Source organism: Scyliorhinus torazame, chromosome 4 (genome assembly GCF_047496885.1).
Source record: "Scyliorhinus torazame isolate Kashiwa2021f chromosome 4, sScyTor2.1, whole genome shotgun sequence".
NCBI lineage: Eukaryota > Metazoa > Chordata > Chondrichthyes > Carcharhiniformes > Scyliorhinidae > Scyliorhinus > Scyliorhinus torazame.
This window is the reverse complement of record NC_092710.1, coordinates 351,670,258-351,696,102: the sequence shown is the minus strand read 5'-3', so window position 1 is coordinate 351,696,102 and position 25,845 is coordinate 351,670,258. Positions and strand designations below refer to the sequence as shown.

The following is a 25,845-nucleotide window of genomic DNA, read 5'->3' as shown; positions in this document are numbered from 1 at the left end:
TGAGCAAAGCTCTCGCCCATGGAATTAAAGGAGAAGTAGACACCTGGATAAGAAATTGGCTGAGTGACGGCAAACAGTAGGAATAAATGGTTGTTTTTCTACATTGAAAAATGAAAATCGCTTGTCATAAGTAGGCTTCAAATGAAGTTACTGTGAAAAGCCCCTAGTCGCCACATTCCGGCACCTGTTTGGGGAGGCTGGTACGGGAATTGAACCATGCTGGTGGCCTGTTTTAAAAACCAGCGATTTAGCCCAGTGTGCTAAACCAGATTGGAGGAAGGTTTGGAGTGGAGTTCCCTAGGGGTCAGTGTTTGGACCCTTGCTCTTCTTATAAATAACCTGGACTGTGATGCTCAGGGCATGATTTAAACATTTGTAGATGAAACAAAGATTGGAAACATTGCCAACTGTGATGAGGAATGTCTTAAACATTTGAAGGACATAGCCGTGGTGCTGGATTGGGCAGATAAGTGACAGATAAAGTTCAAAGCAGAGAAGAGTGAGGTTATGCATTTGACAGGAAGAATATGGAGACACAATATAAAATAAAGGGAGAAACTCTAAAGGAAGGGCAGGAACAGAGGGTCCTCAGTGTATAGGTACATACGTCCTTGAAGGTGGCATGGTATATTGAGAGCAGTTAACAAAGCATATAGTATCTTTGGCTTTACTATTAGGGACTTTGAGTACAAGAGTTAAGCAGGTCATGCCCTTTCTAAGGGCCGGTGCAGACTCGATGGGCCGAATGGCCTCCTTTTGTACTGTAAATTCTATGATTCGATAACTTCTATATGAGTAGTGAGGCCGTGGAATGCCCTACCTGCTACAGTAGTGAACTCGCCAACATTGAGGGCATTTAAAAGTTTATTGGATAAACATATGGATGATAATGGCATAGTGTAGGTTAGATGGCTTTTGTTTCGGTGCAACATCGTGGGCCGAAGGGCCTGTACTGCGCTGTATTGTTCTATGTTCTATAAGACACCATTTAAGGCCCCATCTGGAATACTGCTTCCAGTTCCACTTGCTCCAGGGGAGACAGTGGCGTGTTGGTATTGTCACTGGACTGCTAATCCAGAGACCCAGGATACTACTCGTAGTAGATGGTGAAATTTGAATTGAATAGAACTCTGGAATTAAAAGCCTAATGATGACCATGAAACTAGTCAATTGCAAAAAGTTTCACGAATGCCCTTTAGGGAAGGAAATCTGCCGTCCTTTCCTGGCCTGACCTACACGTAACCCCAGACCCACAGCAATGTGGTTAACTACCACTACAGGGGCAATTAAGGATGGGCAACAAATGCTGGCCATGCTAGCGATGTCCACATTCCACAAAAGAATAAAAAAAGTTCTAGATGAAGGATGTGAGTGCATAGAGGTGATTCACAAGAATAATTCCTGGGCTAAAGAACTGTAGCTGTGAGGGTAGGAGACTTGACAGGTATTCATGAGAGGTATTCAAGATCCTGAGGACAGATGCTCTCTTGAGAACTAAAAGGTACAGATTTAAAATAATGAGAAAAACAAGTAAAACTGTTGCGAGGAAAACGGTTTCCAGAGGGTGACTGGTGTCTGGAATGAACTTCCTGAGTGGTGGTATTCATAAGGGAATTGGATTGTTATCTGAAAATAAATGTTCATGGTTTCGTGGAAAGAGAATGCTTTTACAGAGCGCCAGTGCAGACTCAATGGGCCAAATGGCCTCCTTCTGTATTGTAAAGATTCTGTGATTAAGTAGGATACAAGGGTTCAGCTTGAGATTGATCAAGAAGAACAAAATCAATGGTTTGTGGCCTGACAATGAAGTCGGTGTGATGAGAAAGAAGCAAAGTTTGGTGTCACTGACATGCATGTAGAAACTGACCTAATATTGCCTCTCTGATAAGTATGAAAATATGGAACAGAAAGTGGCCAAGAAGGTGGCCTTTGACCACATCAAGGTCGCACATAAAAGGACAGTTCAGAAAAATAACTGCTGGAGATCTGACTATGAACGGAAACATGAAAGTTTAATGCAACAATGGAAGAGCACAGAAAAAAGTGAAAACTCTAGCTGTACCTACAAGTAAATCCAAATACACACAGATGTTCCAGCTGAAATCAACTAAGCACAGACCTGGGGACAACTTGATTTAAGTGTCTCAGCAACCAACCATATGATACATTGATGAAGCACACATACACTACCAAATTAACTAGTTACACAAGTAAATTAACGGTTTACAGTCCATACTTGAAACAGAAGCTCAATGTGCCCCTTTTGGTCTTGGACTCAATTAAAACGCTGCAGTAGGGAAATAAAAATCAGATTAAAACAAATTGATTCCTCTCTACATACCTGAGTTGCAACATTTAGCAAGGCTAACCTCCCATTCTTCGAAACTGTGAAAGACATGATAGGATGATCCTCTTGTACTCTGTAATAGAACCAAACAAAAATCAAGGAGAGCAAAAACTACTTCAATGCACTGGATTTTTTTCAATGAATTTCACAGAAAAATGGGTTGAAGCAACTCTGAACAATTGAGTCAGTATTTTTCATCCCAGAAAGTTATACAGAAGCAAATAGGGAGGTCCTAAAAAGCAACTCTTCCTTAAGATCTCATTAAAAAACAATTACAACAATGAACATCCGTTTTGATATTTTGTTTTCCATTGTACATTTATTTAAAAACAAGCATGAACATTTGAGATAAGGCATTGAGAAGGTTACGGAATTCCAATATGTGATGAAATGGAATTAAAATGTTTAAGTATACCAGATCACCAATTTCAAATCTCTATAATGGAACCTTTGGATCCACATTGAACCTTTAAATTGTGGTCCAGTTAGCCTACACACAGCTCAAACGGTACAAGCAGAGCTTGGTGTTGAGTAAGGATTTATCTAACAGTGAAGCAATCGCTATTTCCAAGTCCCTAGACCCACAAGTTACAAAGAAAGACAAATTGTCTAAACAATGCTAGATACAAAACTTTGGGAGGTGAATATAGACCATATTTTTAATACATCCAATTTAAGTTGCTTTACATTATTCCACTCAGGAACTTTACTACACCAAGTAAACTCAGTTTTATTTGAAGAAAATGTCGCCTGGACTAGATGCTGCCTGACCTGCTGAGATTTTCCAGTATTCTCTCTTTTGGTTTCAGATTCCAGCATCTGCAGTAATTTGCTTTTATTAAAAAATATTAAGCACTGATTTTATATATAAAATATTTAATGGTCTAACTTAACTAACTAGAAGTAAGCCATTCCCATTATTACAAACTACAACACTAATGAAATTCACAATACTTCTTGAAGTAAAGTCTTCCTAAAGTCTCTCTTCAGAGAGACAAACATAAGAATTAGGAGAAGTAGGCCACTCAGCCCTTCAAACCTGCTCTGCCATTCAATAATATCCTGCTTTAATCTTAGTCTCAATTTCACCTTTCTGCCCATCCCCGATAACCTTTCACCCTCTTGCTAATCACGAATCTATCTACTTCTGCCGTCAAGATATTCAAAGGACAAGGGATCATTTTAGGTTGATGACCTATTCATCATCACATTCCCACCAAAGGAAATTCTTCCCCTATTCACAAACAAAAGTTTTCAATTTAAATAAAATTCTACATTTAATTTCCTCAGTTTCTGTTCTGGCGTACATTATATATGGTTTTAATACCCCTCTATAAAGTTGGAAAGATTCCAAAAATGTTTTGAATAAGTTTGCTCTCTATTCCTAAAAAACAAAACATTCATTCTTTTATGGCTTTATTGATCTGCAGTCACACACAAAGCCAATTTAAACCCTGGATATCTCATCAATGTCAATGCTTCCATTGTGTACATTCTCATTCTTTGTTTATTCTCCCCAAAAACATCAAATCACACTTATACACATTAGACTGCATCTGACACTTGTCTGCTCATTTCACTCTCTATTCTCTTCAAGACTTTTACACAGTTTCCAACAATTTGCTAATGTTACCACTGCATCATCAGCAAATTAAGATGTTCGCACAGCCAAATCTTCTATAGTGGAAATGCAGACACACAGGACCAAAGTACACCATTTATAAGCCTCTCAAAGCAACACTTTTTTTTCCTGCACGTCAACCAACCTTCTAATCACTTCCTCTTATAGCATACACTAGAAATACTGTAACCACTACATTCTCTTATCCGTCTGGCCACTTCTTTAAAACAAATTCTGAAATTCGTAAACATAGAAAATAGGAGGATTAGGCCATTCAGCCCATTAAGTCTTCGATGTTATTCAACATGATCATGGCTATTCCTCAGTTTCAACGTCTTACTCCAGCGCTCTCTCCTCGACACCTTTAGAGTCCAGAAATAAACAGCCTTCTGTGTTAGACAATTCCACTGATCCACCACCCTCAGTGAAGAAATTTATACTCAATCTTGGTCCTAAATGGCATACCCAGTATCCTGAAATCGTGACCCCTTGTTTTAGACCCTTCAGCCAGAGGAAACAATGTCCGCATATCCAGTCTGTCCAGCTCTGATAAAATTTGATGCTTTTCAATTTGATCCTGTGGCAAATGCAGGATTTCAGATACATTGATTTTAAAAATTTGGCAAAAGCCTGAGTTAGTGTGTGTTTGACTACACTAGTCATGTTTTTAAAGAATCTTGTTTTTCAAGACCAGAAAGCTTTTAGGAGTCTGAGGTGAAATTGACCGTGGTAAAAAGCCTTCGCCAATGCACTGCTGTTTGACTAGGGGGAGTCCCTGGAGAGTTTGTGTTTCCAGCTTGGGGAGATGATGTCATTGCTGGGTGGAGCTAAGATATTCAGACATTTTGTGAAAGCTTTTGAGTTCGGATCTGGCTACCCTTTAGACCAGAAGTAAAGTCTTATGCTCTCACCGTAGGATACTAAACAAAAGAGATTAATGGCATATAAAGCTGTGCAGACAAAGAAGCTGAAACAAACCAGTTGGAACAGCTTTTTAAAAAAAAAAATTTAGAGTGCCCAATTATTTTTCTTTCCCAATTAAGGGGCAATTTAGCGTGGCCAATCCACCTAACCTGCACATCTTTGGGTTGAGGGAGTGAAACCCACGCAGACACGGGGAGAATGTGCAAACTCCACACGGACAGTGACCCAGGGCCGGGATTCGAACCAGGCAGCAGTGCTAACCACTGTGCCACTTGCCGCCCGTTGAAACAGCTTTTTGAAGACAGACAGCCAGAGTCCACAGAGGATCTAACAGGAGCCAGATCTGTTCTGGAAAGCAAGTATTACTCTGTGCCATTGGGATGTAGGATGGATTGAGAGCTGTATGTTTATTTTTGTTATTTAATTGGGAGTAAAGACAGTAATTAAACGTATTTACTGAGCAGTATTGTTTATGGAGTAATTGTAAGCTATTTTCGGGTGTGATTTTAAAGAGTTTAATATTGTGTTTAGAATAAAGTTTTGTTGACTTCCAGTGGCAGCCATGGAGCACATTTGCTGGCTCCTGTTTGGGGTGGGATTGTTTGGCCAGTTACCCGTTCATGGGGGTGTTTGCTGGTACAAAGTATAGGAACAGACGGAGCTAAGGATTCTCCTTTGCGTGGGCATGCCTCAGCCCTATCAAACAAGTAGTGCAACTGTAAAGGAGCAACAGTCAGACCAGGAGCTTTTGAAGTGCGACAGAGTGAAAGCTGGCGGAGAGTTCTGTGACGTCGTTGTCCACTCAGTGGTACACAGAACAGTTGGTGGAGTTTTTGACGGCCAAGTTCCAGGAGCAAAAGCAGGATGCCTCAGAGGGCCTGGCTAAGGTGGCAGACCTGATTCGGGCAGCCATCACGAGAATGGAGCAGAGGTTGGGGACACAAAGTTGGAAGAGTTGGTGGTGGATCATGAGGACTGGATGGCCTTATTGGACGCAGAGATAACTGGTGGCGGTGGCCCACAGGAAGCTGAGGGAGAAAGTGGATGATTTGGAGAATCGGTCGAGGAGGCAAAATCTCTCGACAGGGACTGCCTGAAGGCACTGAGGAAACGCAGGCCACGACGTTTATAGCGAGCATGCTTGGGAAGCTGGTGCGGAATGGGGTCTTCAACCGACCGATCCCCCCCCCCCCAAAATGTCATTTGGGTCTACCAGGATCTGGGTGCAGTACTGAGTGCTGGGCTGAGTTCATCAGGGTCAAAGCTGTCTTGTTCAAAGGAGGCGTGATGTTTGGGGTACTGTACCCGAACCAGTTGTGGGTCACACCAGAGCCAGGAGTTTGACACAGACAAGCCAGAGGAGGAGAGTAAGTTTTTGCAAGACCATGGGCTTGGGGACCTGTAAGACCTTTCGACAATGAAGGGGAGGGGGGAAATGTTGGTGCTTTTCGGCTGGGTTGAATGTTGTGCCATGTTTTGTATCATGTGCGTTATTGGGGTTGTGGGTATAATGGGAATGTGGAGGAGCGGGTACGAGGTTTGAGTTGGAGGTTTGGGGGAAGGCAGATGCTTCCAGTGGGGGCCACCATGCTAGCGGATAGGCTAGTTAATGGCAGTGAAGCGGGGATAGATCTGTTGTAGGGTTGGGGTGGCGGTTTTCTCTTTCTTTGTTGGAGATGGTGACGGAGTGGGGTGGGTTGCTGACATGGATGGAGTTGGTGTTGCGCATGTGCTTAGGGGGTGATATCTTGGGAAGGCCCTAGGGGGGCACTGGGCTTAGACTTGGGGAAGCTGGTTAAAGCGGAGATATGGCTGACTGGAGGGGAGGGGGTTGGAGGGGACTGGTGGGACCCCCCCCCGCCGCCGCCGGTTGATTTCATGGAATGTTCGGGGATTAAATGGGCCAGTTAAGAGGTTGCGTGTGTTTGTGCATTTGAGGAGTTTGTAGGCAGATGGGGTGTTATTGCAAGAGATTCATTTGAAGGTGGTGCATTAGACGAGGCTGAGGAAGAGATGGGTATGACAGGAATTTCAGTCGGGGCTGGATATGAAAACCAGTGGGATGGCAGTGCTGGTTAATAGGAGGGAGTCCTTTGTGATGGCGAGCAGGAGGTTGGAGGGGGACCTCACGGTGATGAACATTTGTGCAGCCAATTGGGACGATGTGCAGTTTATGAGGTGAGTCCTGGCAAAGATCCAAGGCCTGCACACACACCGGCTGATCATTACGGTGCTGGATCCTAGGCTGGACTGGTCGTGCCCCAGGTCTATGAGGGTGTCAACAATGAAGGAGTTGTTGGGATTTATGGAGCGAATGGGGGCGGCAGACCCGTGGCGATTTGAGAGGCCAAGAGCAAAGGAATTTACATTCTTTTTGCATGTCCACAGTGGATATTCCCGGATTGATTTTTTTTTGTCCTGGACAAGGCACTGTTGGAAGGGTTGCTTGGGACTGAGTATTTGGCGATCGTGGTGTCTTGACAACATGCCACACTGGGTGAACGCGGGTGGAGGGGGCAAGCTCCCAGAGGCCGCAGTGGAGGTTGGATGTGGGGTTATTGGCCAATAATTGGCAGCACGGTGGCACAGTGGTTAGCACTGCTGCCTCAGAGTGTTGGGGACCTAGGTTCAATTCCCAGCTCAGGTGACTGTCTGTGTGATGTTTGCACTTTCTCCCTTTGTCTGCGTGGGTTTCCTCCCACAAGTCCCGAAAGATGTGCTGTTGGGTAATTTGGACATTCTGAATTCGCCCTTAGTGTACCTGAACAGGCGCCGGAGTGTGGCGACTAGGGGATTTTCACAGTCACTTCATTACAATGTAATGTAAGGTAAGCCTACTTGTGACAATAAAGATTATTATACTGCAGGAGTTCCTAGGCTCAAACATCTTCAGCTGCTTCATCCATCACCTCCCTTCCATCATAAGTGGGGATGTTTACGGATGACTGCACAATGTTCAACATCATTCGCGACTCCTCAGATAATGAAGCAGTCCATATCAAAATGCAGCAAGACCCGGACAATATCAAGGCTTGGACTGACACAAGGCAAGTTACATTCATGCCGCACATGTGCCAGCAACAAGAGAGGATCTAACGTCCCTTGACATTCAATGGCATTACCATCGCTAAATCTCCCACAATCAACATCCTGGGGGGGGGGTTACCATTGATCAGAAACTGAACTGGACTAGCCACATTAATACTGTGGTTATCAGGGCAGGTCAAAGGCCAGGAGTCCTACGGCGAGTAACTCATCTCCACACCCCCCCCCCCCCCAAGCCTGTCCACCATCTACAAGGCACAAGTCAGGAGTGTAATGGATTACTCTCCACTTGCCTGGATGAGTGCAGCTCCAACAACACAAGAAGCTTGACACCATCCAGGACAAAGCAGCCCGCTTGATGGTTCTCCGTCCACAAACATTCAAACCCTCCACCACCGACATACAGTGGCATCCGTGTGTACCATCTACAAGATGCACTGCAGTATTTCACCAAGGTTCCTTAGACAGCATCTTCCAAACCCACGACCACTCCCATCTAGAAGGACAAGAGCAGCAGATACCCGAGTACTCCACCACCCGGAGGTTCTCCTTCAAGTCACTCACCACCCTGACTTGGAAATATATCGCCGTTCCTTCACTGACGCTGGGGCAATAACCTGAACTCCCACTTTAGGTGACACAGAACACCAAAACTACAATACAAGCAATAAGATATTAACCTCAGCACTCCACAGCATACCAGTGCAAGAACTTAGAAAAGAAAACCTCAGTGTACAAATAAGTGTCTGCTAGAAACAATAAACTTTGTTCACAACTAACTGCGCACCCCGTCCATGGAATGAAATGGTTCAAATGGAGCTTTAATCTCAGTGCAAACAATGATTAAAATGAGGCTTACATATTCCTATCAGTCAGGTCCTCGAAGTTGTAGCCTCTTATCCGCTGATGCGTGTCCGAGGCAAGAACGGTTTTCCCATCGTTTAGACACCATAGACACTGCACTCTCACGCCTTCCCACGAATCCAGCAGATTTCCCTCTAAATCCTAACCCAGACACAAACAACTGTTACACATCTGAAAACAGTAATGCGCAGTAACTAAAATGCGCAGTTTTACATAGCTAGAACATTCTTTCCCCCCATCCCACATTTTCACTTCTTCCCCTGAAGGCATTGATTCTTGATGGATTCAGTTCCCCACGCATTTAGGGTCCTCCAGTATTGTAGCAGAGGATAATGGAGGATACATGCGAGTATACACTGCCAGTACGGCTTTCAAGTGGGGAAAGGCACCAGAGTCATGCCTGGTCTTTGTTTTGCATATTTCCCCCCAAAATTTACAAATAAGGGATACGGTCAGATGGGAAAGCCCTTGATGAGTTCTCTGCCACGCCGAGGGTCGGCAACTTTTTTTTTTTATTGCTGGCAAGGCCAGCATTTGTTGCCTATCCCTAATTGCCGTTAAACTGAGTGGCTTGCCAGGTGTCACATGTAGGTCAAACAAGGAAGTCGGGCAGAATTCCTTCCCTGAAGAACATTAGTAAACCAGATGGGTTTTCACAACAATCAATGATAGTCATCATGGTCACCATTATTCAGACCAGCTTTATATTCCAGGTTTATTCACGGAATTTAAATTGCACCAGCTGCTGTGGTGTTATCTGAACACACGTTCCAAGAATATCAATCTGGGCCTCTGAATTACTAGTCCAGTGATATTACCACCTCCTCTTTCTGATCTGGTTGATCAGCAGAGTACAGATCCAAGAAATAAGATTTCACAGTAAATATATCTGGACTGGCATTGTTCACTTTTTGAAAATTATATAAATCAACTGCATCAGTATTTAAAGAGATCAATATTTAATTAGTAACTGAAACAACCTAAATTAGATTGGGTTCCATTTTTTTTTTTTAAAAACCTAATTTTTATTCAGTACCCAACTTTACAGATCTGGTACCAGCACCACTAATGCCTGCTGCTCGAGTTCAGACCCCGCCTGGAATCAGACTTTATCTATGAAGTTAGCCAAACTCGTCTCCAGATTTTCAGATTCTGGTTATGCATTTCAATTTTTTTGTTCCAGATTATTGCAATTTTCAGCATTCCAAAATGCTGATTTTTTGATGGGAGACTTTGCTAGATCAGCTAGAGTTCAAGATATTAACAGAAAATCCTTGAAATGCTCAGATCTGCTCTGATGTAAGGTCATTGACCTGAAACGCTAATTATTTGTCTTTCCAGAGTTGCCGACTAGTCTGAAACGAAAGAGAAAATGCTGGAAAATCTCAGCAGGTCAGGCAACATCTGTAGGGAGAGAAAAGAGCGAACGTTTCGAGTGCAATGACTCTTTGTCAAAGCTAACAGTCAGAGGGAATGCTGACTGGTCTGCTGAGTGTTTCCACTGTTTTTATTTCAGGCTTCCATCACAGGAGTTGGCTCTTGCTTATGTCTTAATACAACCTTTGCAAGAGCCGTCATACAGCACAATGAAGAAAATAGATCTGTGAACAGATTAGGCAAAATAATGCTGATTTGCAGTACTGCACCACACCTAGTGCATATAACAAATTCAAATTCAGAGGGATTATTATGCAGATCGACAGAGTCTTTGTGAAAAGTGTTTGAAGAGGAGAATTGAAATACTCTAAAACTAGTTCCTCCATTGGATTTGTTTCAATTTTGGGGATTATTCATGTTGATGGCAAGGCCAGCATTTATTGCTTACCCCCAACTGCCCTTTAGGAGGCGAATGTTGCCTTGAGCTGTAGCAATCCACAGTGCAGTTAGGTAGGGAGTTCCAGGATTTTGATCCAATCATGATGAAGGAATGCTGAAATTATTTCCAAAAGCAGGATTTGCAAAGTTGTGAGATTTGGAGGAGAATTTGAAGGTTGTGGTAGTTTGCATGCGTCTGCTGCCCTCATCCTTCGAAGTAGTACAGGTTGTAGGGTTGGAAAATGCTGTCGAAGGAGCCATTGAAGGGACCTTGGGAGAGTTGCTGCACTGCACCTTGTAGATGGCACACACTGGGGCGGTGGAAGGTATGTGAATTGCTAATCTACTGAGCTGTTTGTCTGGATGGTGTCTGGAGTGATGAAGGAGCTGCACGTATCTAGACAAGTGGGGGGAGTATTCATCACACTTCTGACTTCCACCCTGTAGATGGTGGACAGGTTTGAGGAGTCAGGAGGCAAATTACTCACCGCAGAATTCTTGACATGCTTTTGTAGTCTCAGTATTTATATGGTTGGTCCAGTTCAGTTTCTGGTCAATGGTAACCCCAGGACATTGATGGTAAGTGATTCAACAATTGTAATGCCAACAAATATCAAGGGGAGGTGTCATTGGAGATAGTAATTGCCTGGCACTTGTGTGGTACGAATGTTACTTAGCAGCCCAAGCATGAATATACTCCTGATGGGGGCATGGGCTGCTTCGGTATCAGAGGAGTCACGAATGGGACTGATCACTGCAATAATCAGTGAACATCCCCACCGACCTTAGGATACCGTAAGGTCATTGTTGAAACAGCAGGTGGTTAGATCGAGGGCACTGCTCGGAGGTACTCCTGTAGTGATGTCCCAGGAACAAGATGTTGGGGATTAGCAACAACAACCAATTTCTTTTATGGCAAATACGATTCTAGCCAACGGAGAGCTTTCTTTCCAATTCTCACCAACTCCAATTTTACTAGACCTCCTTAATGCTGCACACTATCAAGTGCTGCCATGCGTCAAAGGTGGCCGCTGTCCATGTTTGGGTCAAGGCTATAATGTGGTCTGGAATCAAGTTACCATGGCAAAAGCCCAAACTGAGCATTGGTGACTGACAGCACTGTCAACAAAATGTTACTTGACTGATAGGTGAGAGTATGGTGATGGGTGGTACGAGGCTGGGTTGATTGCCTCTGCTTTTTGTGGACAAGACAAATCTGGTCAAGTTTTCATTTTCAAGAAGCCAGTATTGTAGCTGTATTGGAAGAGCTGACGCAGTTAGCTGTTGAGCAGTCTCCAGTACTGCTGGTGGGATGTTATAGTGCCGCCAAAGCTTCTGCTGTGTAAGGCAAGAAATAAGAGCAAGAGTGTGCCATTCAGCCCATCAAGTCTGCTCCGCTATGCTAAAAGATCATGGCTGACCTGATTGTAGCCTTAACTCCATTTTCCTCCCTGTCTGCCTTAATCCTCCACTCCTTTGTTGATCAAAATATGTCTAACCCAGCCTTGAATATATTGAATATAAACCTCTTTTTGGTAGAATATTCCAAAGACAAGTGACCCTTTGAGATGAGAATTTCTCCTCTTGAATGGGACATCCCTTATTTCTGGAAGCGTGTGCACCCCCCCCCCCCCCCCCCCCACTCCTAGACTCTCACACAAGGGGAAACATCCTCTCAACATTTATCCTGTCAAGTCCCCTCAGAATCTTGTACATTTCAATAAGAAATAGGGCAGCACGGTAGCATTGTGGATAGCACAATTGCTTCACAGCTCCAGGGTCCCAGGTTCGATTCCGGCTTGGGTCACTGTCTGTGCGGAGTCTGCACATCCTCCCCGTGTGTGCGTGGGTTTCCTCCGGGTGCTCCGGTTTCCTCCCACAGTCCAAAGATGTGCAGGTTAGGTGGATTGACCGTGATAAATTGCCCTTAGTGTCCAAAATTGCCCTTAGTGTTGGGTGGGGTTGCTGGGTTATGGGGATAGGGTGGAGGTGTTGATCTTGGGTAGGGTGCTCTTTCCAAGAGCTGATGCAGACTCGATGGGCCGAATGGCCTCCTTCTGCACTGTAAATTCTATGATAATCTATGAAGATCACCTCTCATTCCTCGAATCACCGATGAATATACGCCCAATCTGTTCAACCTTTTCTCTTAACTAAAGAACTTCACTTCAGCATGCAGCCTAGTCAACCTTCTCTGAACTGCTTCTAGTCTGATTCCTCCTTAGGAAAAAGGGAAGGTGGTGCCATAGTAGTAATGTCACTGGATTAGTAATGCAGAGGCCCAGGCCCTCAGGAGACAGGTGCAAACTCACCATGGCAGCTCGTAGAATTTAAATTCAATTTAAACTAGTCTCCGTAATTGTGACCATGAAACTATTTTTATTGATTGTCATAAAGACTTATTAGATCCACTAATGTCCTTTAGGGAAGGAAAGCTGCTGCTCTTACCTGGTCTGGCCCGTATGCAAATACAGAGGCAAAGCATTGTCGTTGACTGTTAACTTCCCTCTGAAATGGCCTGGTAAGTCATTCAGTTCAAGGGCAATTAGGAATGGCCAACAAATACTGGCCTTCCCAGCTACGCACACATCCCATTAAATAATAAAGAAAGAAAAAGGACCCAGAACTGTACACAGTAACACCCGATGCAGTCTCACTGCTGTACCTTGAATAGCGTAGATGGGCTTTAGAGTGGTTTCACAGGTCGGCGCAACATCGAGGGCCGAAGGGCCTGTACTGCGCTGTAATGTTCTATGTTCTATTGTACAGTTGTAGCAAGATGTCCTACTTTCAAACTCCATCCTCCTTACAATAAAGGACAATATTCAATGTGCCCTCCTAATCACTTTCTATACCTGCTAGCTAGAGTACCCAATTATTTTTTCCAATTAAGGGGCAATTTAGCGTGGCCAATCCACCTACCCTGCACAGCTTTGGGTTGTGGGGGTGAAAACCACGCAGACAGTGACCCAGGGCAGGGACCGAACCCGGGTCCTCAGGCCGGAGGCAGCAGTGCTCACCACTGCATCATCATGCTGACCTAGCATTGTGTGTTATGACCGAGATGGGAGGAGTGCACAGATTATCTAGCTCCACTAACCCCACAGGTCATGCCATTTCGTTTGCTTACCAAAATGGCCAATTGTTTACCTTCACTACTGGAGTTCAGAGTAAGAGAGACTCTAACCAGATTACTTCCAATAAACTCATATGATATGATTTATGAAACAAAACTTTATTTTAACAAATTTCAAGAGCTCATTAACACATGATTGTAATCTGGAAGTATAACAGGAGAAATTTAAAACGGTTTAGCCCAGCTGGCTGAACAGCTGGTTTGTGATACACAGAGGGGCCAACAGCGTGGGTTCAATTTCTGTACCGGCTGAAGTTAGTCATGAAGCTGCACCTTCTCAACCTGACACGCCTGAGGTGTGTTGACCCTCAGATTAAATTACCACTAGTCAGCTCTGTCAAAGGGCTATGATCATCTGGGACTATGGAGAGTTTATTTTTTTACATGCCAGTCAGGTGATTTCCAGGAAAAGGCACTTTTGCACCCATCACAGAGATGAACTTAAAAAAATGATTAAAAAAAAAAAAATTCCAAGTATCCAAATACACCCTTCCAAATTTTAAAAGAAACGGCCAATTTGTGAAATTATGCTTTATCCAACACCTCTGCCCTTAAGTAATGAAACAAAATTTCCAAATGCATTTAATTACAAAGTGTGCAGGAAAGATGTACAGCATTAACAAAGTTCAAACATGCACTCACTCAGTCATTTACTCCTTTTACAGGCTCTGCCGTTTCCTAACTTTCTTGCTTTCCCTAGCACACAAACAGGCACACATAGACAAACAAACAAAGGACACTCAAGTAGTCTCTGCAGAGGTGGACAGTTAGGGAAAACTTGAGAAGGAAAAGCTTTATAGGGAAGGGAATTAAGTCCACAGTGTTGAACACTGTCAATTAAGAGCTCCCTCATATAAAGACAGGCCACTGGTCCCAGTAAACATGCGGAGGTTCTCCCCAAGAAATACATTCTCGATAACGCATCAGCAATTATATTATCCTTTAGGAACATAGGAATTAGGAGCAGAAGTAGGCAATTCAGCCCTTTTGAGCCTGCTCTGCCATTCAATCAGATCATAGCTGACCCCTTGGTCTCAATTCCACCTCCCTGCCTGTTCCCAATAGATCTTGAACCAGTTTCTTAAAAAATTAGAAATGTATCCATCTCCCTCTTGAAACCATTTAATGATCCAGATTCCACCGCACTACGGGACAGCGAGTTCCACAAATTCACCACCCTCTGCGAGAGGTTGGTCCTCCTCATCTCAGTTCTAAATCTACCACGTATCAACCTATATCTGTGACCTCTCATTCTAGATTGCCCCACAAGGGGGAACATTTTGTCTACGTTTACTTTATCAATTCATCTTAGTATTTTATATACCTCGATCATATCCCCTCTCAATCTTCTAAACTCCAGCGAGTATAGGCCCAAATGATTTAATTTCTCCTCAGTCATCAACCCTTTCATCTCCGGAATCAATCTGATGAATCTCCTCTGAACTGCCTCCATTGCCACCACATCCTTCCTCAAATGAGACCAAAACTGGACACAATACTCCAGATGTGGAGGTATGGGCTTAAGTAGGGTGCTCTTTTCAAGTGCCAGTGCAGACTCGATGGGCCGAATGGCCTCCTTCTGCACTGCAAATTCTATGATTCTATGTGGTCTCACCAACACCCTATACAATTGCACCAACACTTCTCTACTTTTATACTCGAGTCCTTTTGCAATAAACGCTAACATTTCATTTGCCTTTTTAATTACATAGAACATAGAAAAATACAGCACAGAACAGGCCCTTCAGCCCACGATGTTGTGCCGAACCTTTGTCCTAGATTAATCATAGATTATCATTGAATTTACAGTGCTGTATATGCTGTATCTGCATACCGACTTTCCGCGATTCATGAACAAAGACACCCAGATCCCTCTGTCCAGACGCATTCTGAATCTGCTTTCCATTCAAATAATAATTTGCCTTTCTATTTTTTTTTGGCCAAAATGGATAACCTCATACTTATCCACATTAAACTCCATCTGCCAAACTTTGGTCCAATCTCCTAGCCTATCGATATCCGCCTGTAAAATCTGTATCTCCTCTTTGCTGTCTGCTTTCCCACCTATTTTAGTATTCTCTGCAAATTTGCTATGTTACACTCTGTCTCTGCTTGCAGATCATTTATATAGATTGTGAACAGTTGAGGTCCAAGGACTGACCCCTGTGGCACCCCACTAGTTACAGTTCATCAGTCAGAGAAGGGAACCATTCATCCCGACCCTCTGCTTTTTGTCACGCAGCCAATCCTCAATCCAATCTAGTACTCTACCCCCAATCGCGTGATCTCTCGTTCCGGAGAAGTCTTTTATGTGGCACCTTGTCAAATGCCTTCTGGAAGTCTAGATATACCACATCCACAGGTTCCCCATTTTCCACCTTGCTGGTTACGTCCTCAAAGAACTCAAGCAAGTTTGTCAAGCATGACTTACCCTTTATAAAACTAGTGGATTAAACTTTGTTTTTTCAAATGATCAGTCATCTCCTCCTTAATGATTGATTCCAGCAACTTCCCCGTTTCCTACTTTTTGCCTCTCTCCCTTTTTGAATAGGGGTATCACATTAGCGTGTTTCCAATCCACCAAGATCCTTTCAGAATCCAGGGAATTCTGAAATATCATAACCAATGCATCGCTATCTCTGCTGCTACCTCCCTTAATACCCTAGGGTACAGGCCATCAGGTCTTATCTGCCTTTAATCCCATTAGTTTATTCAATACCGTCTCCCTGGTGATGCTTATTGCACCAAATTCCTCTGCATTAACTGTAGTTTTTGGATTTAAGAAAAAAAAATTCTACCGTGAAGGCAGAGGCAAAATATTGGTTCAGTGCCTCCGCCATCTCTCTGTTCCCCCATTATTACCTCACCAGTATCGTCCTCTAAAGGGCCAACATTTACTTCAACTATTATCTTCCTCCTTATATACTTATAGAAGCTTTTGGTTTCAGTGTTTATGATCTCTGCTAGTTTCCTTCATCTTAGCCCTTTTGATTTTATTTTAGTAGCCTTTAGCTGAACCTTAAAGTTCTCCCAATCCTCCAGCTTACCACTAGCTTTTGCAGTGTGGTATGCCCTAGTTTTTTGCCTTTATGTCTTCCTTCACTTCTTTGTTTAGCCATGGAACACTTTTCTCCCTTCAACAATTCCTTTTCATCTCAGGAATATACTTTAATTGAGATTTAGTTAATATCTGCCTGTATATCCGCCATTGTTCCTCAACTGTCGTACCCTCAATTAACTGTGCCCGGTCTACTTGGTCAACTCTTTTCTCAGCAGGATCTCACGAGCACGTCTCCGGATTACTCCCAGTTCCACATGATAGTGAGCATCAAAATAGGAGGATTGGGCAATTAAATACATGGCTGAAGAAGTAGAGGAGGGAGGGCATTAGATTTCTGTGGCATTGGGACCAGTTCTGGGGCAGGTGGGGCCTGCACAAGCTGGACGGGTTACATCTAAAGAAGACTGGCAAGTACTGTTGGGGTGGGTTTAAACTAGCTTGTCGGGGGTTGGGAACCTGAAGGGTGGTCCAAATTGGATGTTACTAACAGATAGTAGTAATGTGACTAGGCAGGAAAAACATAGCAAAGCATCGAGTATGCATTGAATGCAGAATGGTGTCAAAAATACAAAGTTACCGGCGCTCTACCAGAATGCATGCAGCATTCATAACAAGGTAGATGACCTAAAGGCCCAAATAGAGGTAAATGGGTATGATATACTTGCCATTGTGAAAACATGGCTGCATGGTGATCAAGACTGGAAATTGAATATTCAAGGATATTTGACATTTGGGGAGAACAGACAAGGAAAGGAGGTGGAGTTGTGCTGATAATAAGGGATGGGATCAGTGCAGCAGTAAAGGAAGATTTCAGATCAGAAGAACAATGTGTGGAATCTGTTTGGATGGAGCCAAGAAACAACAAAGGACAGCAGACAATTGTTCATAGGCCACCGAATAGTAATGGTAATGTGGGGCATAGTATTAATCAGGAGATGAGAGAAGCTCGTAGCACGGGCAATACTATTATCATGGATGGCTTCAATCTCTTAGACTGGTTATTAGTGCTCAGGTTTACTGAGGAAGACGAGTGTCTGGAGTGTGTTAGGGATGGGTTTCCTGGGCAGTTGTTGAACAGCTAACTAGAGGACTAACAAGGTAACAAAATATACAATCAATGGTAGGACCCTCAGAAGCACAGACAATCATAGGGACTTTGATGAGGCAAGCAGAGGGGAGGGGGGGGGGCTCATTGAGGTATACAAAATAAAGCAAGGGTTGGTTTAGCTCAGTTGACTGGATAGCTAGTTTGTGATGCAGAATTTAAGAGCAGGAACGTTGTGATGGAGCTGTATAAAACACTGGTTAGGCCACAGCTGGTTTGCAGTTCTGGTCACCACACTATAGGAAGTGATTACACTACATGGCGGCACAGTGGTTAGCACTGTTGCTTCACAGCGCCAGGGACCCGGGTTCGATTCCCGGCTTGGATCACTGTCTGTGAGGGGTTCTCACATTCTCCGTATGTCTGTGTGGGTTTCCTCTGGGTGCTCGGGCTTCCTCCCTCAGGTCCCGAAAGACGCACGGTTATGTGAATTGGACATTCTGAATTCTCCCTCTGTGACCCGAACAGGCGCCGGAATGTGGCGACGAGGGGATTTTCACAGTAACTTCATTGCAGTGTTAATGTGAGCCTACTTGTGACACTAATGAAGACTATTATTAGAAAGGATGTAGAGGGAATTCACCAGGATGCTGCAGAGAGGCTGAATAAGCAAGAGGGGAGGCTATTGAGGCATACAAAATAAAGCGGGGGCTGGTTTAGCTCAGTTAGCCGGACAGCTAGTTTGTGAAACAGCAAGGCCAACATGGGGGTCAATCCCCGTGCCGGCTAAGGTTATTTATGAAGGCTCCACCTTCTCAACTTTGCCCCTCACCTGAGGTGTGGTGATCCTCAGGTTAAATCACCACCAGTCAGTTCTCCTCCTCAAAGGGGAAAGCAATCCATGGTCATCTAGAACTATGGCAACTTTATTTACTTATAAACTTATGAGGGACATAGATAGGGTGGATGGGAAGGGACTTTTCACCTTAAGAGGGGTCAATAATCAGGGGATATAGATTTATGGTGAGGGGCAGGAGGTGTAGAGGGGACGTGAGGAAACATCTTTGCACCCAGAGGGTGGGTGGAATCTGGAACTCAGTGCCTGAAAGGCTGGTAGAGGCGGGGACCCTCAATATTTAAGAAATATTTAGATGAGCACATCATACAAGGATACGGGCCAAGTGCCGGAAAATGGAATTAGAATAGAATAGATTAGCTTGATGGTCAGCACGGACAAGATGGGCCAAAGGGCCTCTTTCTGTGCTGTAAAACTCTTGTCTCTAGGACAGGCTATTCTAGATCTAGTGTTATATAATGAAAAAGGGCTAATTGATAATCTATTTGTAAAAGAGCCTTTACGGATCAGTGACCACAGTATGGTAGAATTTTACATTATGTTTGGCCGAGTGTGACATCAAGGAGCCCGAGCTAAACTGGAGTCAATGGGAATGAGGGGGGAAACTTTCCGCTGGTTGGAGTCATACTTGGCACAAAGCATTTTTATGGTAGTTGGAGGTCAATCATCTCAGCTCTAGGACATCACTGCAGGAGTTCCTCAGGGTAGTTAGTGTCCTAGGCCCAACCATCTTTCTTTTTTTTTAAATAAATATTTTTATTCAACTTTTTACATATTTTCAACAAACCCCACCCCCCCTTACAGAAAAAAGAAAAACAAAGAACACATAAATAAACATCTTACAACTACATCACAAATTCCCCCAACATACAAACCCCCTATTAAGCAATAATAAACACAGTAGAAAACACAAAGTACACCCTCCCCCCTCCTCTGGGTTGCTCCTGCTGCTGACCACCTCCTAACGCTCCGCTAGAAAGTCTAGCAACGGTTGTCACCGCCTCAAGAACCCTTGCACAGACCCTCTCAAGACAAATTTTACCCTCTCCAATTTAATGAACCCTGCCATGTCGCTGTTCCATGCTTCCACGCTCGGGGGCCTCGCATCCTTCCACTGTGTTCACCACCTTAGACACCATCCTCGCAATACCCCTCCAGCGCCGGGCATGCCCAGAACATATGGGTATGATTTGCTGGGCTCCCGGAACACCTCCCACACCTGTCTTCCACCCCAAAGAACCTGCTCAGCCTTGCCCATCATATGCGCTCTGTGAAGAACCTTCAATTGTATCAGGCTAAGCCTGGCGCAAGAGGAGGAAGAATTAACCCTACCCAGGGCGTTCGTCCACGTACCCTTGTCTATCTCCTCCCCAAGCTCCTCCTTCCATTTACCTTTTAGCTCCCCCACCGAGATCTCCTCCTCCTCCTGCATCTCCTGGTACATCGCCAAGACCCTGCCCTCTCCAAACCCCCGCCCCCGAGAGCACCCTATCCTGGATCCTGAGTGCTGGAAGCAGCGGGAACTCCCTCACCTGCCGTCTTACAAACGCCCTTACCTGCATGTACCTGAAGGCATTTCCGGGGGGAAGCCCGAATTTTTCCTCCAGCGCCCCAAGGCTCGCAAACGTCCCATCTAAAAACAGGTCCCCCATCCTTCTAATTCCCGCCCTGTGCCAGCTCAGGAACCCTCCATCCATTCGCCCCGGAACGAACCGATGGTTTTCCCGGATCGGGGACCAAACCGAAGCCTCTACCTCACCCCTGTGGCGCCTCCACTGCCCCCAAATTTTGGAAGTCGCCGCCACCACCGGACTCATGGTGTACCTAGTCGGCAGGAGAGGCAGTGGTGCTGTCACCAGTGCTCCCAGACTCGTGCCCACACAGGACGCCATCTCCAGCCTCTTCCACGCCTCCCCCTCCATTACCCACTTGCGTATCATTGCCACATTGGCAGCCCAGTAATACCCACACAGATTAGGTAACGCTAACCCTCCTCTGTCCCTACTCTGCTCCAGAAACACCCTGCTCACCCTTGGGGTCTTTTTCGCCCACACAAATCCCATGATGCTCCTACTGACCCTCTTTAAAAAGGCCTTAGGGAGCAGGATGGGGAGGCACTGGAATATAAAAAGGAACCTCGGGAGCACCGTCATCTTCACCGACTGTACCCTATCCGCCAAGGAGAGTGACAGCATATCCCACCTTTTAAACTCCTCCTCCATCTGCTCCATCAGCCTAGTCAAGTTGAGCTTGTGTAGGGCCCCCCAGCTCCTGGCCACCTGGATCCCCAGATACTGAAAACTCCTTTCCGCCCTCTTTAGTGGAAGCTCGTCTATCACCCTTCCCTGGTCCCCTGGGTGTACCACGAAGAGCTCACTCTTCCCCACGTTGAGCTTATACCCGGAAAAGTTCCCAAACTCCGAGGATCCGCATCACCTCCGGCATCCCCCCCACTGGGTCCGCCTCATACAGTAACATGTCATCGGCATACAACGAAACCCGATGTGCCCCCCCCCACCCCCCCGGACCAGCCCCCTCCAGTTCCTGGACTCCCTTAGAGCTATAGCCAAAGGCTCAATTGCCAATGCAAATAGCAAGGAGGATAGGGGGCACCCCTGCCTCGCCCCCCGGTACAGCCGAAAGTATTCCAACCTCCTCCCGATTCGTGGCTTCGTAAAGTAGCCTAACCCAACTAATAAACCCCTCCCCGAACCTCCTCAACACTTCCTAGAGGTACCCCCACTCCACCCTATCGAAGGCCTTCTCCGCGTCCATCGCCGCCACTATCTCCGCCTCCCCCTCCACTGTAGGCATCATGATTACGTTGAGGAGGCTCTGAACATTGGCATTCAGATGCCTTCCCTTAACAAAACCCGTCTGTTCCTCGTGAATCACCCCCGGGACACAGTCCTCAATTCTGGTAGCCCACACCTTCGCTAACAACTTCGCGCCCACGTTGAGGAGAGAGATTGGCCTATACGACCCACACTGTAATGGGTCCTTGTCCCGCTTCAAGATCAGCGCCCTGGACATCGTCAGGGGTAGGGCCCCCCTCCCTCGCCTCATTGAAAGTCCTCACTAATAGAGGGCCCAGCAGGTCCATGTACTTCCGGTAAAATTCCACTGGGAATCCATCTGGCCCCGGTGCCTTCCCCGCCTGCATACTCTCCAGCCCCTTAGTCAGCTCCTCCAGCCCTACCGGTGCTCCATGCCCAGCCACCTGCTCCTCTTCCACCCTCGGGAACCTCAGTCGATCCAAAAATCAACACATCCCCCCCCCCTTTCCACCGTCAGGGGCTCAGACCTATACAGCCCCTCATAAGTCTAGAAATACCCAATTTATTCCCACCGCACTCCGCACCGTGTTCTCCCCTTTATCCCTAACTCCCCCAATCTCCCTCGCTGCCTCCCGCTTCCGAAGCTGGTGTGCCAACATCCGGCTAGCCTGCTCCCCGTACTCATACACCGCCCCTTGCGCTTTCCTCCACTGCACCTCTGCCTTCTTGGTGGGCAACAGGTCGAACTCGGCCTGGAGGCTGTTAAGTAATGGGTTAAGTGACATTGCAATTAGTTGTCTCATTTATGTTAAGTATCCATTAATTGACACATATGTAAAGGGGCTTCAGGTGGCCTCTGTCAGGTGATATATAGAGAGAGATTTGTGCAAAGGCTGTTGGAAGGAAATAAATGTGTATTTGTGAAAAAGGAACAGAACTTTAGACTCTTCATATCACAGCAACTAAAACATCTAACAGAGGCTTCGTCGCTCCTTGAGTAGTCCCTCCTCGGGGACCTCTGCATACCTCCTATCCACCCTTAAAATCTCCCCCACCAATCTCTCCCTCTCTCTCCTCCTTCTCCTTGTGGGCCCTAGTGGTGATTAGCTCTCCCCTAATCACCGCCTTCAGCGCCTCCCAGACCACCCCCACCTGCACCTCCCCATTATCGTTAGCCTCTAGAAAACTTTCAATACACCCCCGGATCCGCCCGCTCACCTCCTCATCCGCCAGCAAGCCCACATCCAGGCGCCACAGCGGGCGCTGGTCCCTCTCCTCCCCTAGCTCCAGCTCCACCCAATGCGGGACATGGTCTGAGATAGCTATGGCCGAATACTCCGTGCCCTCCACCCTCGGAATTAGTGCCCTGCTCATAATAAAGAAGTCTATCCGGGAGTAGGCGTTATGGACGTGGGGGAAAAAAAAAAGAAAATTCCCTGGCCCCCAATTATCAAGCTCCCTGCCTCCAGGTCTGGAATCCGGACCAACATGCGCCGCATAAATCCAGCATCGTCCCAATTCGGGGCATATACATTCACTAATACCACCCGCACCCCCTGCAGCTTACCACTCACCATCACATATCTACCTCCATTGTCTGCCACGATGTTCAGCGCCTCAAACGACACACGCTTCCCCACCAAAATCGCCACCCCTCGATTCTTTGCATTCAACCCCGATTGGAAAACCTGCCCTACCCACCCCTTGCTCAGCCTGACCTGATCTGCCATCCTCAAATGCGTCTCCTGGAGCATAACCACATCGGCAATGAAAGTCGCTTATTGTCACAAGTAGGCTTCAAATGAAGTTACTGTGAAAAGCCCCTAGTCGCCACAATCCGCGCCTGTTCGGGGAGGCTGTTACGGGAATCGAACTGTGCTGTTGGCCTGCCTTGGTCTGCTTTCAAAGCCAGTGATGTAGCCCTGTGCTAAACAGCCCCTAATCTGCCTTCAGTCCCTTCAGGTGCGCGAATATACGGGCCCACTTGACCAGCCCGTTCAGGCCTCCCACATTCCAAGTTATCAGCCGGATCAGGGGGCTTCCCGCCCGCCCTGCCGATTAGCCATCCCCTTTTCTAGGCCAGCCACGTGCCTGCGCCTCCCGCACTCTCCAATCCCCCCAGCGGCAGACCCCCACCCCGATTCTCTCTCCGAGCTCCAGCTCACCTTTGGCCAATGCAGCAGCAACCCAGTGCCCCCCCCCCCCCCCCCCCCAAAGCTAGGTCCCCCCCTAGCTGCGTTGCTCCCCCCATAGCACTCCCGTAAGTCAGCTGACTCCTGATGACCCCAGCCACTCCATCGACCCCCCAGTGTGGTTGTCTCTCCCCCCCATCCATCAGCAGGCTCTCCTCTCAAACACCCCCCCCCCCCCCCCCCCCCTCCTTCCCTAGCCCGGGAAAAAGCCTACGTTTTCCATCAGACCGGCCCCGCCCTCTCTGGAGCATCTCCCTTTTGCGGCCTCATCCCAGCTCCCCCACCTCGGGCCTCCCATCTCTCCCCCCCCCCCCCCCCCCCCCCAAAACGGGGCCCTGTCCTTCCAACCACCGACGCCCACACTCTCACAAAACCTCCCTTCAAACCAATTCACCCTACCCCAGCCAGCACCCAAGGAAACAATACAGAACAGAACACCCCCAACACACAGTAACCACAGCGGCCCCCCGCGACTTCCCCTCACAACTGACCCTCAGTCCGTGTCCAACTTTTCGGCTTGAATAAAGGTCCACGCCTCCTCCGGCGTCTCAAAGTAATGGTGCCTGTCCTTAAACGTGACCCACAGTTGCGCCGGCTGCAGCATCCCGAATTTCACCTCCTTCCGATGCAGAAACGCCTTAGCCCGATTGTACCCGGCCCTCTTCTTGGCCACCTCCGCGCTCCAGTCCTGGTATATACGGACCTCTGCATTCTCCCACCTGCTGCTCTGCTCCTTTTTTGCCCATCTTAGGACACACTCCCTGTCCACCAAGCGGTGGAACCGCACGAATACCGCCCGCGGTGACTCGTTAGACTTGGGCCTCCTCGCACGGACTCGGTGGGCCCCATCCAGCTCCAGGGGCCTCGGGAAGGCATCCGCGCCCATCAGCATGTTCAGCATCGTGACCACATATATTCCAGCATCCGCTCCCTCCAGGAGACCCAGAATCCGCAGGTTCTTCACCCTCGACCGATTGTCCATGTCCTTGAACTTCTCCTGCCATTTCTTATGGAGCGCCTCGTGCGCCTCCACCTTCACCGCCAGGCCCAATATCTCGTCCTCATTCTCCGAGGACTTCTGCCACACCTCCCGGATCGCCGCCCATTGGGTCTTCTGGGTCTCGACCAGCTTGTCGATTGAAGCCTTCATCGGCTCCAGCAGCTCTGCTTTCAATTCCATGAAGCAGCGCTTGAGAAACTCCTGCTGCTCTTGCGCCCATGCTGCCTGGTCTCCACCCGCCGCCATCTTGGCTTTCCTCCCTCGCACTTTTCGCTGCACCAGAATTACTTTTTCACCGCTCCACTCCTGGTCCAATCCATATAGTGCTGGGGAAATCGTACTGTCACCTTCCCACAATGGGAAACGTCACATAAATTCCGCTGGGGCCCCTCAAAAGAGCCCAAATGTCCGTTTCTGGCGGGAGCTGCCGAACATGCGACTTAGCTCAGCATAGCCGCAACCGGAAGTTCAGGCCCAACCATCTTCAGCTACTTCATCAATGACTTTCTTTCCATCATAAGGTCAGAAATGGGGATGTTTGCGAATGACTGCACAATGTTCAGCACCATTTTCAACTCCTCAGATAATGAAGCAGTCCATGTCCAAATTCAGTAAAACCTGGACAATATCCAGGCTTGGGCTGACAAGTGGTAAGTTACATTCGCACCACCCAAATGCCAGGCAATGACCATCTTCTACAAGAGAGGGTCTCACAATCGCCCCATGACAATCAATGGCATTACAATCGCTGAATCCCCCACAATCAACATCCTGGGGGTTACCATTGATCAGAAACTGAACTGGATTAATACTGTGGGAAGGGGAGGTCAAAAGCTAGGAATCCGACGACGAGTCACCCGCCTCCTGCCCCTGCCCCTGCCCCCCCCCCCCCCCCCCCCAAAGCCTGTCCACCATCTACCAGGCACAAGTCAGGAGTGTAATGGAATACTCTCCACTTGCCTGGATGAGTGCAGCTCCAGCAACACTCGACACCACCCAAGACAAAGCAGTCCACTTGATTGCTCCTCCTTCCACAAACATTCAAACCCTCCACCACCGACACAGTGGCAGCCGTTTGCACCATCTACAGGATGCACTGCAGTAACTCACCAAGGTTCCTTAAACAGCACCTTCCAAACCCACGACCACAACCATCTAGAAG

At 46.7% G+C, this 25,845-nt stretch overlaps 1 protein-coding gene across 5 annotated transcripts in view; it reads right to left on the bottom strand.

Moving 5' to 3' along the window:
* The window catches only part of LOC140411199 (WD repeat-containing protein 26), a 365,602-nt gene that overhangs the window by 43,334 nt on the left and 296,423 nt on the right, over nucleotides 1–25,845 (bottom strand). For all 5 annotated transcript variants that reach the window (XM_072500288.1, XM_072500289.1, XM_072500290.1 and 2 more), the window contains exons 10-11: nucleotides 8,797–8,942; nucleotides 2,342–2,420 (exon numbers count right to left, since the gene is read on the bottom strand). In XM_072500288.1, the coding sequence (XP_072356389.1) occupies nucleotides 2,342–2,420; nucleotides 8,797–8,942 (225 nt within the window). The remainder of the gene's footprint in view (nucleotides 1–2,341; nucleotides 2,421–8,796; nucleotides 8,943–25,845) is intronic.